This window comes from Scatophagus argus, chromosome 9 (genome assembly GCF_020382885.2).
Source record: "Scatophagus argus isolate fScaArg1 chromosome 9, fScaArg1.pri, whole genome shotgun sequence".
Lineage (NCBI taxonomy): Eukaryota > Metazoa > Chordata > Actinopteri > Scatophagidae > Scatophagus > Scatophagus argus.
This window is the reverse complement of record NC_058501.1, coordinates 4,736,824-4,750,984: the sequence shown is the minus strand read 5'-3', so window position 1 is coordinate 4,750,984 and position 14,161 is coordinate 4,736,824. Positions and strand designations below refer to the sequence as shown.

At 40.2% G+C, this 14,161-nt stretch overlaps 1 protein-coding gene across 5 annotated transcripts in view; it reads left to right on the top strand.

Annotated features, from left to right (window-relative positions):
• Nucleotides 1–14,161, top strand: part of LOC124065358 (vacuolar protein sorting-associated protein 13B-like) — a 308,396-nt gene that overhangs the window by 50,410 nt on the left and 243,825 nt on the right. For all 5 annotated transcript variants that reach the window (XR_006844394.1, XM_046400672.1, XM_046400674.1 and 2 more), the window contains one exon: nt 3,161–3,285. Coding sequence is in view for 4 of the 5 variants with exons in the window: in XM_046400672.1 (XP_046256628.1) it covers nt 3,161–3,285 (125 nt within the window). In the remaining variant the exon portion in view is untranslated. The remainder of the gene's footprint in view (nt 1–3,160; nt 3,286–14,161) is intronic.

The following is a 14,161-nucleotide window of genomic DNA, read 5'->3' as shown; positions in this document are numbered from 1 at the left end:
GTCATCTTTCTAGTTCATAAAAAAATACTCATCTACCAATTTTTACAATTCTGTTTCCATGCACTATAGTCTAAAGTCAGCAGGTCACTGTATGGCCACAGTGTTACTCTGAAATAACCCTAATGACCCTTTTAATGACCTTGATGACCCCTTTTCACCTGGTCATAAAAATCTCAGCGCTAAGCTTCCTGATGAGCAGCAGACCAACTCTGGTCTCGTACATGGTTTTCACCTAGCAAAATTCATGAGATGCTACGGCCTTGTATTACGCTGTGACGTTTTCCTGTTAATGTGTTGAACTCAGTTATAGTTTATAATCTGTTGCATTTTATTTTATTTTTACTTTTGATTGCTCTAAAGATTACATTTCTTATTGTTTTCAGTTACAGATAACATCAAATTGGTGCCGAAGATAGATTTCTTAGATTTTTTTATCAGATTGCCTTATCTGATAATGCCATTTTAAGTGGTCACTCCGTATGTAAAGGTGATTGTGTTAAAAAAAAAAAAGAAAACAAACTCCTGGCACTTCCTGAGAGGGATGTTGAGGCAGTCATGAGACAGCTCAGGAACGTTTGAACACTCAGCTGTGAGAATAGTCATTTTTACACGCTGCTCATTCCATCTGTTGCCGCTTCACATTTAGAGGTTAAAAAGACCTATGTCAATTATATTTTGCAGTTCTTTTATAGAAAGAGCATGTGTTCATAAAAAAGGTATGTAGAAATTTTGATGTTTTCCAACATGGAGTACACATAGAACTGTGGAGGTTTTAACAAATGCAGCTATTCCACCTTTAAGGATAAGAGATCTGGAGTAGTCACGGGTGGCCCAGTCTGGCCTGATATGGCCTGGATGTATGTGTGTGTTATTTTGTTAGTTTTTCCTAAGGCAGGATGTTTGCTGGACATCATGCTGGTAGTCCTTATCACGGGTCACTGGAGGGTTAACAGTCAGCTGGTCAGTGGCCAAGGATCATTCTGACCAATCAGACACTCACTATCTGCATCTGCCAAGGTACTAATTCTACCTCTGGATTCTGGCAGTGGGATCATGACGGGGTGGAGGTCATTGTGGCCACAATTCACCCATTTCAGGAAGTGATTTGAAACGGGTATAAACTAAGGCTTATCTTAATCTGTGTTTTATTGACACTGGCTGTCAAAGCTAAGGTGTCTGTCTTGAGGGTAGCCATTAGCTATTGTCTCACTTTTCCATGGTTGTAGACAAGAAGCCATGGAGAAGTCTGCCCATATGCTTAATAAGGAGGTAACAGAAGTAAATAGACCGCTCATAATTGGAAACTTTGGTTATTTGCGTAACTAGTTGCTTCGGGCTGCTGCAAGGGGAACAGAATTTGGAATCTGGACTCCCAAAGGAAGCTGCTGTGAATCAGTCTGTGGCTGTATGGCCCAAAGCTTACATTTCAGTGTGGAGCTACTGTTATGTCTACATCTGTATTTGGCAATCATACGATTCAAGCTATACATATATATTTATATTTATATATATACTCTGCGTTGTAATGTGAATGGAAAATTTATTATAATTTTAGTTTTGTCTCTCACTCTGGGCCATCTGCACGGCGAAGTAGGTAGGTAGAGACCTTCACATGGAGGATTTGAATGAGTCCTGTACTGTGCATATGCAGCAGCTGCATGTGGGACAGCTGGGCCCAGCCATCATCCACTATCTCCAATATTAAACAGGACTTTATCCACCAGGCTCGCTATTAACAATAACCGTTGAGATTGCATAACATGATGTGTCTGGCTATGAGACAGGAGCTCTGATAATGAGAATATGATTATGAGACTTGTTATCACTAAAAGACACCATATTGAAGTCAGGGAAGTTAAAAATCTCTTCCTGGAAAAATAGTTAAGTGTTACCAGACAGTGATGTTGGAATCTGGAATGTGTTCTGACTGTGCTATTAATTGAATGCAATCATGACTTCTTTACTTCTTGATGCTCTAACTCAGAGTAATCAACAAAGCTGTTCAGCAGTGTTATTGTTCCTTTCTCTACTCTACTATTGTCGCTGTAACATATTTAGGGAATGTCAAAGTTCATGTGAAAACTGCAGACTGTGTACATGTTAGTGAACATATATGTGCAAGTGAAGTGCACAAAGGACCTGCAAAGTTTTTAGATCACAGTGTAGTGGTCACATCACTTCTGCCATGTCATCAGTTATGTGAAAAACTATCACAGGAATGAAAAGCTTGCAGCCGCCTGTTGTTGCCTAATGTACGTTAAGTATACATGAATTTTGTTGAGGGTTCACATATGAGTTTTACTAACACTGCCTTACAGGCTGTATAGATATAGTTGCTGACAGCTGTTTTTACTGTAGACAAGGATGATAAGATGATTTTGTTTTTCTTAGACAATTAAATAATTTTTTTGGCATATCCAGTTTATATCCAGATTAGTTTTAGAATGTCTGGGCAGAAAAAAAACACATGAAGTGTGATTTTCACAAATTGGATCCAAACCACATTTGGAGGCGGTTTGAAATGTGATTCAAATTGGATTTCTTATGCCTTTTGTCACTTGACGACAGTGTCAAATAGAGATCAGAGCAGCGAAGCAAAATCCTTGCTGCTACTAGGAGAGCAGCGTGAAGGACAACACAGTGAAAAACAGTCTACATCCCAGTTTGACAGGATGACTGTTTGCAGACTGAAGTGATGCATATTGATTTTTCATGCTCTCGTGTTGGAAAGCTTCATCACCAACAAATGTAGGCACTCCAGCCTGTGCCACATCAGCTTACAGAGATAGGTTGTCGATGTCTTGATGCACAACTCTGATTGGATCACTTGCAAAAACTGTGTGAACAGTGTCTCTCAAATCTGATCTGATTTGCTTGCAGTCTGAAAAATAAAAGGAGATTTGGACTGCTACGGGTCTGTTCAGGACAGATAAGTTCAAATCTCTTGACTGAGATGAGAAAATGACAATACTGGCTGTGTGCTGTGCTGAGTGAACCCAATAAGAACTGACATGTTTGTTTTCTGTAGATTCAGTAAATGATATGTTCTATACATTTCCGTGTCCGATTTTCTTTTCCTCTGTTGTCCGCTGCTTCTCCTCTGTCCCTCCTACAATCTGTCACACACTCTTTCCCCTTCTTTTTCTGTCTTTCTTTCCAGGTGTTTGGGTTCCTGGCAGGCCTCACCTGTCAGAACAGTGCGGGGGGTTTCCTGCCGCTCATCCCCATCATCCCTTCCTTCAGCACTGCACTCTATGGGAAGCTAATCCAGATGCCTGCATACTGGTGAGTTTCCAGCACTTGTAATATTTAATGGAAATTTGACTGAATACAGAGGCATATAGAGTTCCCCTTGTGAACTTAAATTATTTCACTTAAATCCATAACAGTAGTTGATTTTAAAAGTAAATGGAGACTGTCACTGCAGATTATTTAATTTGGACACTGCATCGTTTTGCAATAATGTTACTGTCACTAACACTGATACCTCAAATTGTTTATGGGCTTAAACTAAACCTGTAATGATTAGTCAGTTAATGGATTAGTTGATCAAAAGGAAACAAATTGATGAACCCAGTTGATAACGGATCAGTTAAATTTCACGTATCATCCAAACATAAATGTCAATCGTTTGCAAGTTCCAGCCTTTTAAATTTGCTGTTTTTTGTTATCATGATAGTAAATAAAGTGTCTTTGGACTTTTGGTTGGACAAAAGAAGCAATTTAAAGATGTCATTTTGGATTTGGATGAAATTTTGATGCTCATCTTTTTTTTTCTTTTCGGGGGGGGGGTTTCTTCATTTCATTTCTTAACCTAATTGTTATTTGTGAAAATAATCAGAAGGTTAATTAATTGTAAAAATAATCATTAGTTGCAGCCCTCGCTTCAAAATGTGATTTTTGCCCCTTTTAGAATGGTAGGCATTGAGGTGAAACGCAGTCCTGCACCATATTAATTTCACACTAATTCAAATGACTCAAGGTGTCCAATGAGTGTCGCAGAATGTTTTGTTTTTCTGCAAATGCAAGTCTCATGCTGACACAGCAGAAAATATTATTATAAGTGATCTTCCAAAGAAAAATGTTTCTGGATGTTTGTATCTTCAGTCATATGGCTCCTCTAGTCCAAATTTGCAATATATTGAATCATAACCCCTGCGCATTAATAAGTATGGTATGGTTGTATTGGTTCTCTTTAATACACAGCTCTGCTGTATATTGTGTGTATGCGCGCGCACATGCATACCTTCAGAGTCATGTACTGTTCTTTATGAAGAGGATTGCAGCCTTTTGAGGGCAGTGCATCAGAGGGTATTTAAAGTGATGGATGAGCCACTTCTTCAGCGGTCAGTGGGGAAAACAGAAAAACAGAATCATCGAGTAACAACTGCAACAATTTCTCAGATGGTTTGAAACACAAGTAGAGGAAAATAAGACAACGCTGTCTTGAGAGATGAAAAAACACACTGCTATATTCCTGTCCTTATACCAGACAGAAAATGACTCATTGGGGATGTCCCCAAGAGATGTGAAGAGAGGTTAGGAGTTCACGGGAGGACGAGAAAAGAAGGGCGTAAGCTTTTGGAAGTGGAACCTTTGGACAAATGGAGAATTTGCAAGAGATGGACAAGAAATTCATTTAGATTTTTTTAAATGTTAAAGCTATCAAAATACAAAGAGAATGGAAGAGAACAAGGAGAAATGGAAAGGGAGAGGAACTCCTTACAGTAATAAGCAGTGTACAGATTGTAGACAGCCAGATGAAGGCAGAATGGAGAGAAGAGAGGGGGACAAAAGAAGGATGAACATAGCCAAGAGTGGAGAGGAAGAGATGATGATGATGATTATGACGATAGGAGAAAAGTGTACATTGACAGCTTTGTGAAACTCCAGGGAAGAAGGATGAGACATAAATTTGGGATGATGGATAAAGGAGATGATGTATGAATAAGAGCAGGGCTGCAACTAACGATTCTTTTGGTTAGCGACTTATCTTTGGATTATTTTTACAACTAAGCAATTGATCACGTAGTTTATGAGACTTCCAAAACACAGTGCAAAAGCTCATCACAATTTCCCAAAGCCTTATTTTTTTTATCCAGCCAAACAGTCCAAATCCAAAAGACTGTTCAGTTACCAGCATAAATAACAAAGAAAAACAGAAAATCCTTACATTTAAGAAGTTGGAACCAGCAAATGTTTGACATTTTTGTTTGAAAAATGACTGAAACAGCGAAGTATCAATAAAATCTTACGTTATAACTTCAGCTTTTGGTAATGGAGAAATTAAGAAAATAGATTTCATATTTATTGTTGTTACATAAAAATTATCTTGCACATTTTATCTCACCAACTTTTCGTGCTCTGTGAGAGCCTGTGTGTCACTCACACACACGATAACTAAGTAGCCAAACGTGTGGTTACGTTTTAAAACCAATGTTTATTGCACCTGTGGTCCCAGTGCTTAGTGCCACAGGTGCAACAAGCCTAGAATAGGTGCATTCATCCACAAATGATCAGAGCAACATCTGAAATGTTGTTCAGAAATTCAGTTTTAGAGGATTTAGTGCTTTGGGGCCTGCAGACAACCTATTACACTGTAAAAAGTCCAGCCTTCAGTTTTTTTGTGAACAGTGAAGACTGATATTATTGGTATGTTGACTCTTGCTCAAGAAGAATAATTAGAACTTTTAGGCCTTGGCAACTTGGTAGAATTAGTTGCCAAGCTTTTGTAAAAGGCAGCTGATTCTCTTTCAGTCAATTAACTGATTAAGTGGCTAATTCTTTCAGACCTGAAAAAGAGCCAAAGAAAAATGGTTTTACTGGATGACCCTGTGTGTGTTTAACATCATGGGGTTGGACTTTGCTTTTATTCACTGAAAATGTTGTAATGAATGGATGCAGCCTGTTATGTACTGTATGTAAAATGTATCAGTGAGTAGCTTACACTATCTACCCTCAACACACTGAAACAACTGTGTAGCATGTCTGGTTAGGCAGCAAATATGTTTCAACCTTTGAAATGCAGAGAGATGTGTTAGAAAAATAATTCTCTCCATCCCTGTATGTTCAGAAATCATCATCTGGAATACCCTTGATGCAAGCACACACACACACACACACACACACACACACACACACACACACACACCCTGTGCCCTCTCCCTCACACCTTACAGTCAAAGTGCCTGTTAAAGCAGGAAACCTGTGTGAGAGCACTAGCTTGGGAATCGATTTCCCCCCATTAGTTTAGATTTAAACATGTCAAAGAGCTGCAGATGGTTTTGACTTTTCCTGACTTCTTCTCCAGGCAAACATTGTATCTGCTGTACAGTGGTTAGCTGGCCACATAGGGAACCACAAGGCCCTCATTCATTGTGGTGTGTGAGTGTGTCTGTAGACAGAACCTGATTCCCTGTGCTTTCTGCTCCCAATAAGAGACTGCTAGCTGCTTGTTTGATCTCCACCCCAGCCCCCCTTTTTGCCCTGCCTGCCTCAAACAGTGGATTCAGATGTCAAACGGATGTTATTTTTCTTTCTGACAATCACTAGATGTTTCCCATCTCTAGAGAGCCTTCCAGAGTAATGCCCTCCCATGGCTTTTCTTTCAGCCTGGACCAGGCTGTAGAAATAGCACTGACAACCTTTCATAGAATCTCCTTGACACATTAAGAAAGTGCCCTGTTATTTTTTTGTTAAGCGAGCCTTTGATGGAATACAGATGCAGTATCTACACATCCAGTAACTGTACGCAGCAGGAATCCTTATTTTGGTGTTATTTGAATAGATGTTAGACTATGTAATGCCATTGTGATCATACCTCTAAATAGGTGAACACACAGTACCCAAGATAGCTCTACTGCTCTGACAGGATTATTTCCACTCCATCTAATTTTACTCATTCCTAATAGTGTTTCCGACACTTGGACAGGTTCGAAACGCTTCACGCTTTTCTAATAGTTGCTTGTTTGTTTCGCTGTCAGCCTCTTTCCTGTAGGTGATAACGCGACAGGGTGAATTGTGCAGGGTTATGAGTTCTCAACCTGGCTTTTCAGGCTTGAAGTGACTCATATTTGACCCTTTCTGTCTAAGTGGGAGGTATGGCTGTCTTGCTTCTCGACCTGTGTTGCTACAGTCAAAATCTAATTAACACAACCTGACAGTTTGCTCCTGGAAGAATGATGATGAGCAGGTTTGACACACAAGTAAAGAAAGTGTTAAGGACCAACAGTCAGAAGAAGTCAATAGAAATATATGTATTTGTTTCCTATCCCACTGATGTCCTCTAATAAGATAATCTGCCACAGAGGCCCTGGATGGACAGTGAAGTGAAGGGCTGAGAGCACTTTTTAACTTGAGTGGACTTCATTCTGTATGTGTTTGAGCGGTGGCTGAAAGACGTACAGTCAGACACACAGTTCCCCTCCTCAAGGTGAAAGCTGAGTGACACTCTGGGGGAAGCCAAAAGATGCGCTCCACCAGGTGGTAGCATTTATGTTTGACTGTATTGACGTTTGTTTTGGGTCTGCTTCTCGGTGCTGAGGTAACTCAAAAACACCCCTTTCCAAGATGTTCTGTTTTCTGAGCAGACACTGAGCAGAGCTTGTACAAGCGTTTGAAGTTTTGAGGAAATATGAAGAAAGTGGGAAGCGTGAGACCTTAGTGAAGGTGTGGGAGAGAGCCAGGGAGACAGTGAGGGAGTGGTCTTCGAAAAAGAACTGTGTCCAGTATTTTTGTCAGTTAGTAGTTTTGTTATGCAGATGCTTGGATAAACTTTTCCATTACCAATATAAAAGGTAGCTTTAGATTTGTCTCCCTCTGGACTCTATTAAAAGTAAATGATGACTGACAGAAGAGAAGGGTAGCTTGGAGTAGTGAGGTACAGAAGCTGATGTCATATGCATGCATTTTGCATCCCTCGCTCTCACAGACACGCACACAAAAACATATTTGTCATTGTGCAGGCAGCTCATACTCAAGCAAGCGTATATGGCTGCCAGGTGATCATGGGGGATTTGGAGAGGCACTGGGCGTCTGTGAAGACCCAGCACCTCTCTTGATGAGTTGGCCCACGGTGCATACTGTAGCTCATGTTTCCTACAGTCTCACCACAAAGGCTCCAGCTTCTCACAGTGGGCAGCACAGGGCTTTCACTGGGGAAAGTACACTGCTTTGACATCCTCTCCCTGCCAGCCTTGGCTTTTACCGGTCGTTTGGTATTGTGTGTGTGAGACCTTGGATGTATCCAATTAGATTTAAATGTCTTTTACCCCCCCTTTTTAAGCAAAATGAAATTTTACGAAAGGGTAATTGCTCCAGTGCAATTGCAGTCTCTGACCTTGTGGTTCTTCATATTGCACTTTTTGAAGAAATGAAAATATGTAGCCCAGGCTATTCCAACCTGGCTGATGCAACTTTCTCCACCAACGTTATAGAGAATGTCCTAGTAAGGGCACCTCAGCTCAGTTGTACTCTTTTAAGCTGCCTGGCCTTAGTTAAAATGACTTTAAATATTGTAATGCAACCCATGAGTTGTTTTAATAACCTGTTAGAAACTACACAACCAACTGAAATGTGTTATTTGGTTTTAACTAAAAGTTGTTGAGATTTTGCATTAAAGGCCAGCATTTTCAATCTGCTGTTGGTGCTAGAAGAAAAGTTACAGGATCACACAAGCCAGCGAACTTCATTCTTTGGAGATTATTATCTATGTCAGATTTCATGGCAATTCATTACTGTGGACCAGACTAGCATTGCTTAGAGCCAACATGCTAGTATGGCAATAAACCAACAAATTATAAAAGATTCTCATCCGCAATTGAAGAGCAGTCATTTCCACTGGGAAACATCAATTTTAATTGGGTACATTTTTTACACATTTGTATGGTAAAACCTGCTCTGAATATCTTAATATGTCTGCACATCTTCAGTATATATTACCAGTGCAGTTAATCAGGGAATAAAGCTCTTAAACTTGGACATAAAAATAGGTACTGCTCTGTTCCTTCCCTTTTTATTTTATCGGTGTTTAATATTGTTTCTACAAAATAATTTAACACTTGTAACCAGTACATCACTATAATTTTTAATGAACAGTCTGTATTATTCCATATTATTGACATTTCTGAAGACCAAACAGAATGAGCTCTATTCTCTGTGAAGTTATTTATGAAAAAATGTGTGTAAAGATTTCTGACAAGCAAAGAAAAACAACTTCAGCTACAAATTTGAAATTATTTGGCATTAATCGAGAATTATATGAATACATTTTGGTCAGTGCAACTGCATGTGAAATGATTGCACTCACATAGTTAAGTATTTACAGATAGAGAGTAGGCATAGTAAACTACTGAAAAATATTAATATAATTCAGGATCTCCCCTCTTAAATGTATGCTACCATGTACTAACTGAGCAGTCATTTGGTCAGCAAAAAGTCAAAGTCCTCTGAAATGAACTTTCACTCTCACTGAATTAAAGTGCAGCTGAAAGGCATCAGGCTGTACTTATCCCTAATGAAAGGCAATGTATGGGGCTGCCAACTTCACAGGGACTGTATAGAGAGTCGCCATTGGTCTGATTGTTAAACCTGTTGTCCCAGATAAAATCAGTGCCTGCAAAAAAAAAAAGAGGGGGGGAGTAGGGAGGGGAGTAAGGAGGGGATGTTAGAAGTGCCACCTGCATCGATCTCCCCAAAACCTAACCTCACTCTCTCACTTTGACACATGAACACACATGCACGCTCACACTTAGGGCTCACACCATATAATATTCTTTATGCTGGGCCACCTGACAGCAGCAGCATATGGAGGCAGGCCAAGGCCGGGGCCCACCAGCCAACCAACAAACCAGCAGCAGCCTAGTGTGGCTCGTCACATTGCAGGTCGTAATTCAGCCCCATGCCAGCTTTTATGTGGCGTTTTTAGCAGCCCCTATTCCTCGCTCAGCTATTTCGGAGGGGATAATTTCTTAAAGCATGTGGCATTACAGGTGCATGTTATATAGCCACAAGAAGCTGACTTTCTTTGCAAATGTTTCTGAAAAGAAAGGAATGTTGGCTCCCCCTTGATATTTAATTATTGATCTCACTCCATTACACTGTCGATGGTTAGTTCAGTTTTTAGCACTACCTTGTAGGACTTTTTTTATATGTGAAGTTGAGAAGTCCATTACTACGTCTGGACCAGTAGTCTAGACTCTAGATTAGCTCACATTGTGATTTATGAAGGCCGCTTGCGGCATCTGAGGCATGAGGCTTCTGGTGTGATTGTAATGCCTCATTACTCCTGTTCATAGTTAGTCATAGCGAGCTGCTCCTGGTCTGTGTCTCCAAGCACAGCCAAGAACAGGCAGACAAATGCTTTCTGTGTCCTTCAATGGTGAGCCATAGAGATCCAAGTCAAATTTAGCAAATGTACATGAACAGCATTCACTAGTGAGAACATCGACTGTGGCTGTTACATTTGTCTACTAGCCATTTTGGCAGGCAATTTCATTAACAAGTGGAATTGGAATAATCATTTTGGCCGATGAAATCTGATTTGGGAGTGGCTGTTGGATGGAAAAGTCCATTTCTGTGCACTGAGCTTACATTTTATATGACTTATGACAGAGATCTTGTGAATGATGTCACACATGCAGCTTCTGCGTCAAGTGCTGTGCCCCTCAACCAAACTTTGATTAGTGTTGATTTTGTAATGAAGTAATCACTCGTATTACTCATCAAGGTCTGTGTAGGCAGGCTTAAAGTAACTGAGAGCTGTTATGGTGAAGGATAATTGAATGACCTTAAATCAACGTGTGGTTGCTGTGGTCATGCTCAGCTTTGAGTTGTGGTTCGGAGGCCATAAGAGCAGCAGGGAATTCATTTAGTTTAGCAAAGCAGTGCATGAACTAGGCCCTTCCCTGTTCTTCAAGAAACATGGGAATGTTTTGAGAAAGAAGTTTTCACATGATGAAGCTGAAGGGATGGGGGCGCACACTGCAACAAGTAGGCTTTATGTATTAACAGGTGTGTATTAAAAGCCCAGAATGGCATATGATGTAATATTATTCCACTTTTCACTCCAAAGCACAGGAGTGCAAAGGATTGTGAGCTGCAAGGTAAAACATCATATTTCGTGTGGCGCAGTCTATAAAGTATTTTGGCCAACTTTGTGGTAAGGATTTTTTTTTCTCCCCTACATCTGGTGTCAGACAGTTTTATTTGGTTTTATGGCTGACAGAGATCAATGGAGGTATTGAGGAGCCCCAAATTAAGGAAATGGCATCAGCGAATGCAAGGCTTGGGCTCTCACTGATTGACGTCTCAGTTTTGACGGAAGCTTCCATGCCTTTCTTTCAGCATTTAAATGCTCATTGCCACAGAAGCCATAGTCACTCTAGTGTAGAAGCTGTTTATTTGCCCTTATGATTACAAGTGTCATTTGGTAGCTTAGATCAACATGGGTTTTAACTCAACCCTAAAGAATATATTATAGGATGTAATGTTTTCAAGTGGCTATATTCTTGCAATCCAAGAATATCTATTGAATTTTAACTATACCATGAGAGGTATTTGGATGTATAGACTAGAGCCAAGATGGTGAATTCAGGAGCAGCTGTAAATGTTTTCAGTTGAATGAAAGAGTCTATTAATGCCTGAATTACTCATCTGAGGAACTGAAGCTAGAGGGAGGGAAAACAGTGGGAAATAGGGAAGGATAGATGGATTATCAGCTCTGAGTGGATTATCATCTACTGTGGTGTGCATTCCACTGTCCTCTTCTCCCCACCAGTCCTCGGTGCTGCACCATCGCTTCCCAGAAACAAGCCCATCCAATTTCCACTTCTTAAGGAAAAACCTACAGTTGGGAATGAGTAACAGGAAATATTGATGTCAGATTGATATAAATAATTAACTAAGCTTTATTCAACAAGGCATTTTGGTGTAGAGGGAGAACTCACTGGAGTCTGTGTTTTTATTTTGACCATCTGCATGAAGGTCGAAGGCCTTGAGAGAGTAATACTGAGGACAACTAGTCCAGATCAAAATAAAAGGTCAGCCGGTGCTTCCGTTTACTGCTGCTTTTGTTGTTATGACAACGGGACATACCAGAGTCTGCAGTAAAATTGTAAAGCATAGATGGGATATTAGGTCTGTAGTCTCTGGACAGAGGTCTCCTATCTCTGTGTGTCCTTATAAGGAACCGCATGTCCTCCACAGCTGGACATGTTGGACAGAGACAGGAAGCTACATGCGCACACAGACACAGCATTATACACACACATACATAGGCCTCTTGATGTGTTTTCCTTTAACGCCTGATGAACCACGTCATTGCCATTTTCTCGCCTCGCGGTCTGCAGCTGTCTGCACAACTTGATTAAAACATTTCTTTTAGTAATCCCTGTGTAATGAAGCCCTCTCCTGAGAAGGATCTGTGTGTGTGTGTGTTTTTGGTCAGGGGTGCTCCAGATGGGGGGAAGGGGAGGGTTGTGTGTGTGTGTGTGTGAGAGAGAGAGAGAGAGAGAGAGACAGAGACAGAGAAAGAGAGAAAGTTGAGTGTTTCTTTCTATGAAAGGCTGTTCAGGGCCGATGATTGAGAAATGCACACATGGAACACCTTTGACCCTTGGGAACCACAAAACTCTGAGCTGTGGCCACAAATACAGTCCCTACCTCCCCCCTAACTCATACCCAGACCCAGCACAGAGACTTTAAAGAGTTTGGTTAGGCTGGAGAAAGGATATCATTACAGGTTGTGGTTGAGAGATACAATAAAATTGTAATCATTTAATTGCACTGGCAGAATCACACTGGAAAAAATAACAAGACTAGATATATATAAAAAAATTACAGTGCGTAGGGTGTAATGAGAAGTAAATATAATGCAATACCTGAGGGTAAAAACCTGTTACTATTGTAATGGACAAGAAACAGGACAAGAAATGTACTGTCATAATTGTGCTTTTATTTTTCAATATAACGTAAACCAGATTTGGAAAATCCTCTTTATTGATCACTTTTACCTGCTCAAGTGGCCATAAATGACTCAACCTGACTCATTTATGGCTGCTACTGAAAGCAGCATTTATTGAATTTTCTATATGCAAGAGAGCCAACTGCAGCTTCAGTTACTTTGCCCTTCAAACCAATGAAATAGACCATGTACAGTCTTTGAAACAAATGACTTGAAAGCACATAACGAGAAAGTGCTAAGAACGACATGATATATTTTTTCCTCATCATTGTTTTTCTGTTTAATTTCTTTCTACTTACTCAGCACTTACTTGCTTGGCTTTTCTATGGTAATATTTTTTCTGTGGTATTTAAGTATTTCATTCAACCAATTGACATCCAGGTGGTAAAATGACAAGTTTGCCCGTCCCCCAAGTTGGCCACTTAGTTGTTATTGTTCAGTATGAAGTGTTTGCATGATTTATAATGTTCATTTGGAGGCTTTGTGTGAGACACTGTAGTGAGTCTTTTGTAGATAAAAGAGGGGACTTGAGAGCAGCCCATAACTCACTCTGGTTATTTTCAAGAGGGGTCAGTGACCTTGGCTCGGAGAGATGGGGAATTCTGCAATACTTCAAATCAATCTGCACCACAAAGCAAAAAAAAAAAAAAGGTGCAAGCTGTCAGTCTTCCTTTCCCTCCATTTGTACTCTGATTCCCTCCAAAGTAGCTTTAAAAATTGGAAAACAATAGCAGTAGAGGATTTTGTTAACTGTTTGAGCTGGGGAATGTTTGTGTTGGTTAATTAAGGTAGGGTTTGACAGTGAATGATTTGTAGAAACTTGAGATAACTTATCACTTGTCCCAAGACAGTGGCTATCTGTTGTATCTATCAAACAAATATGTCAGCCCATAATGGATTATATTGGCGTTGCTGTGAACTCGGATAAGTTTTCAGTCAAGAGAAAGTAGCACACATTGTGAGGCTAGTCAAAAGTGATCCACTATCTTGCTGACTTTTTGTTTGTTTTAATGCCTTGAATCTAGTCTATGTTATCATTTTGAGTACTTCCACCACCATTTAACTTATAACGTTTTATTGGAGTATCATGTTCCAGTTCGTGTGGAATTTCCCATTTAGCTCCCATTACTGACAAAATCCACCTGTGTCAGGGAATGTGTGTTTGTGTGACTGTGCCCCTCCTTTTCTCTGTGGTGCACT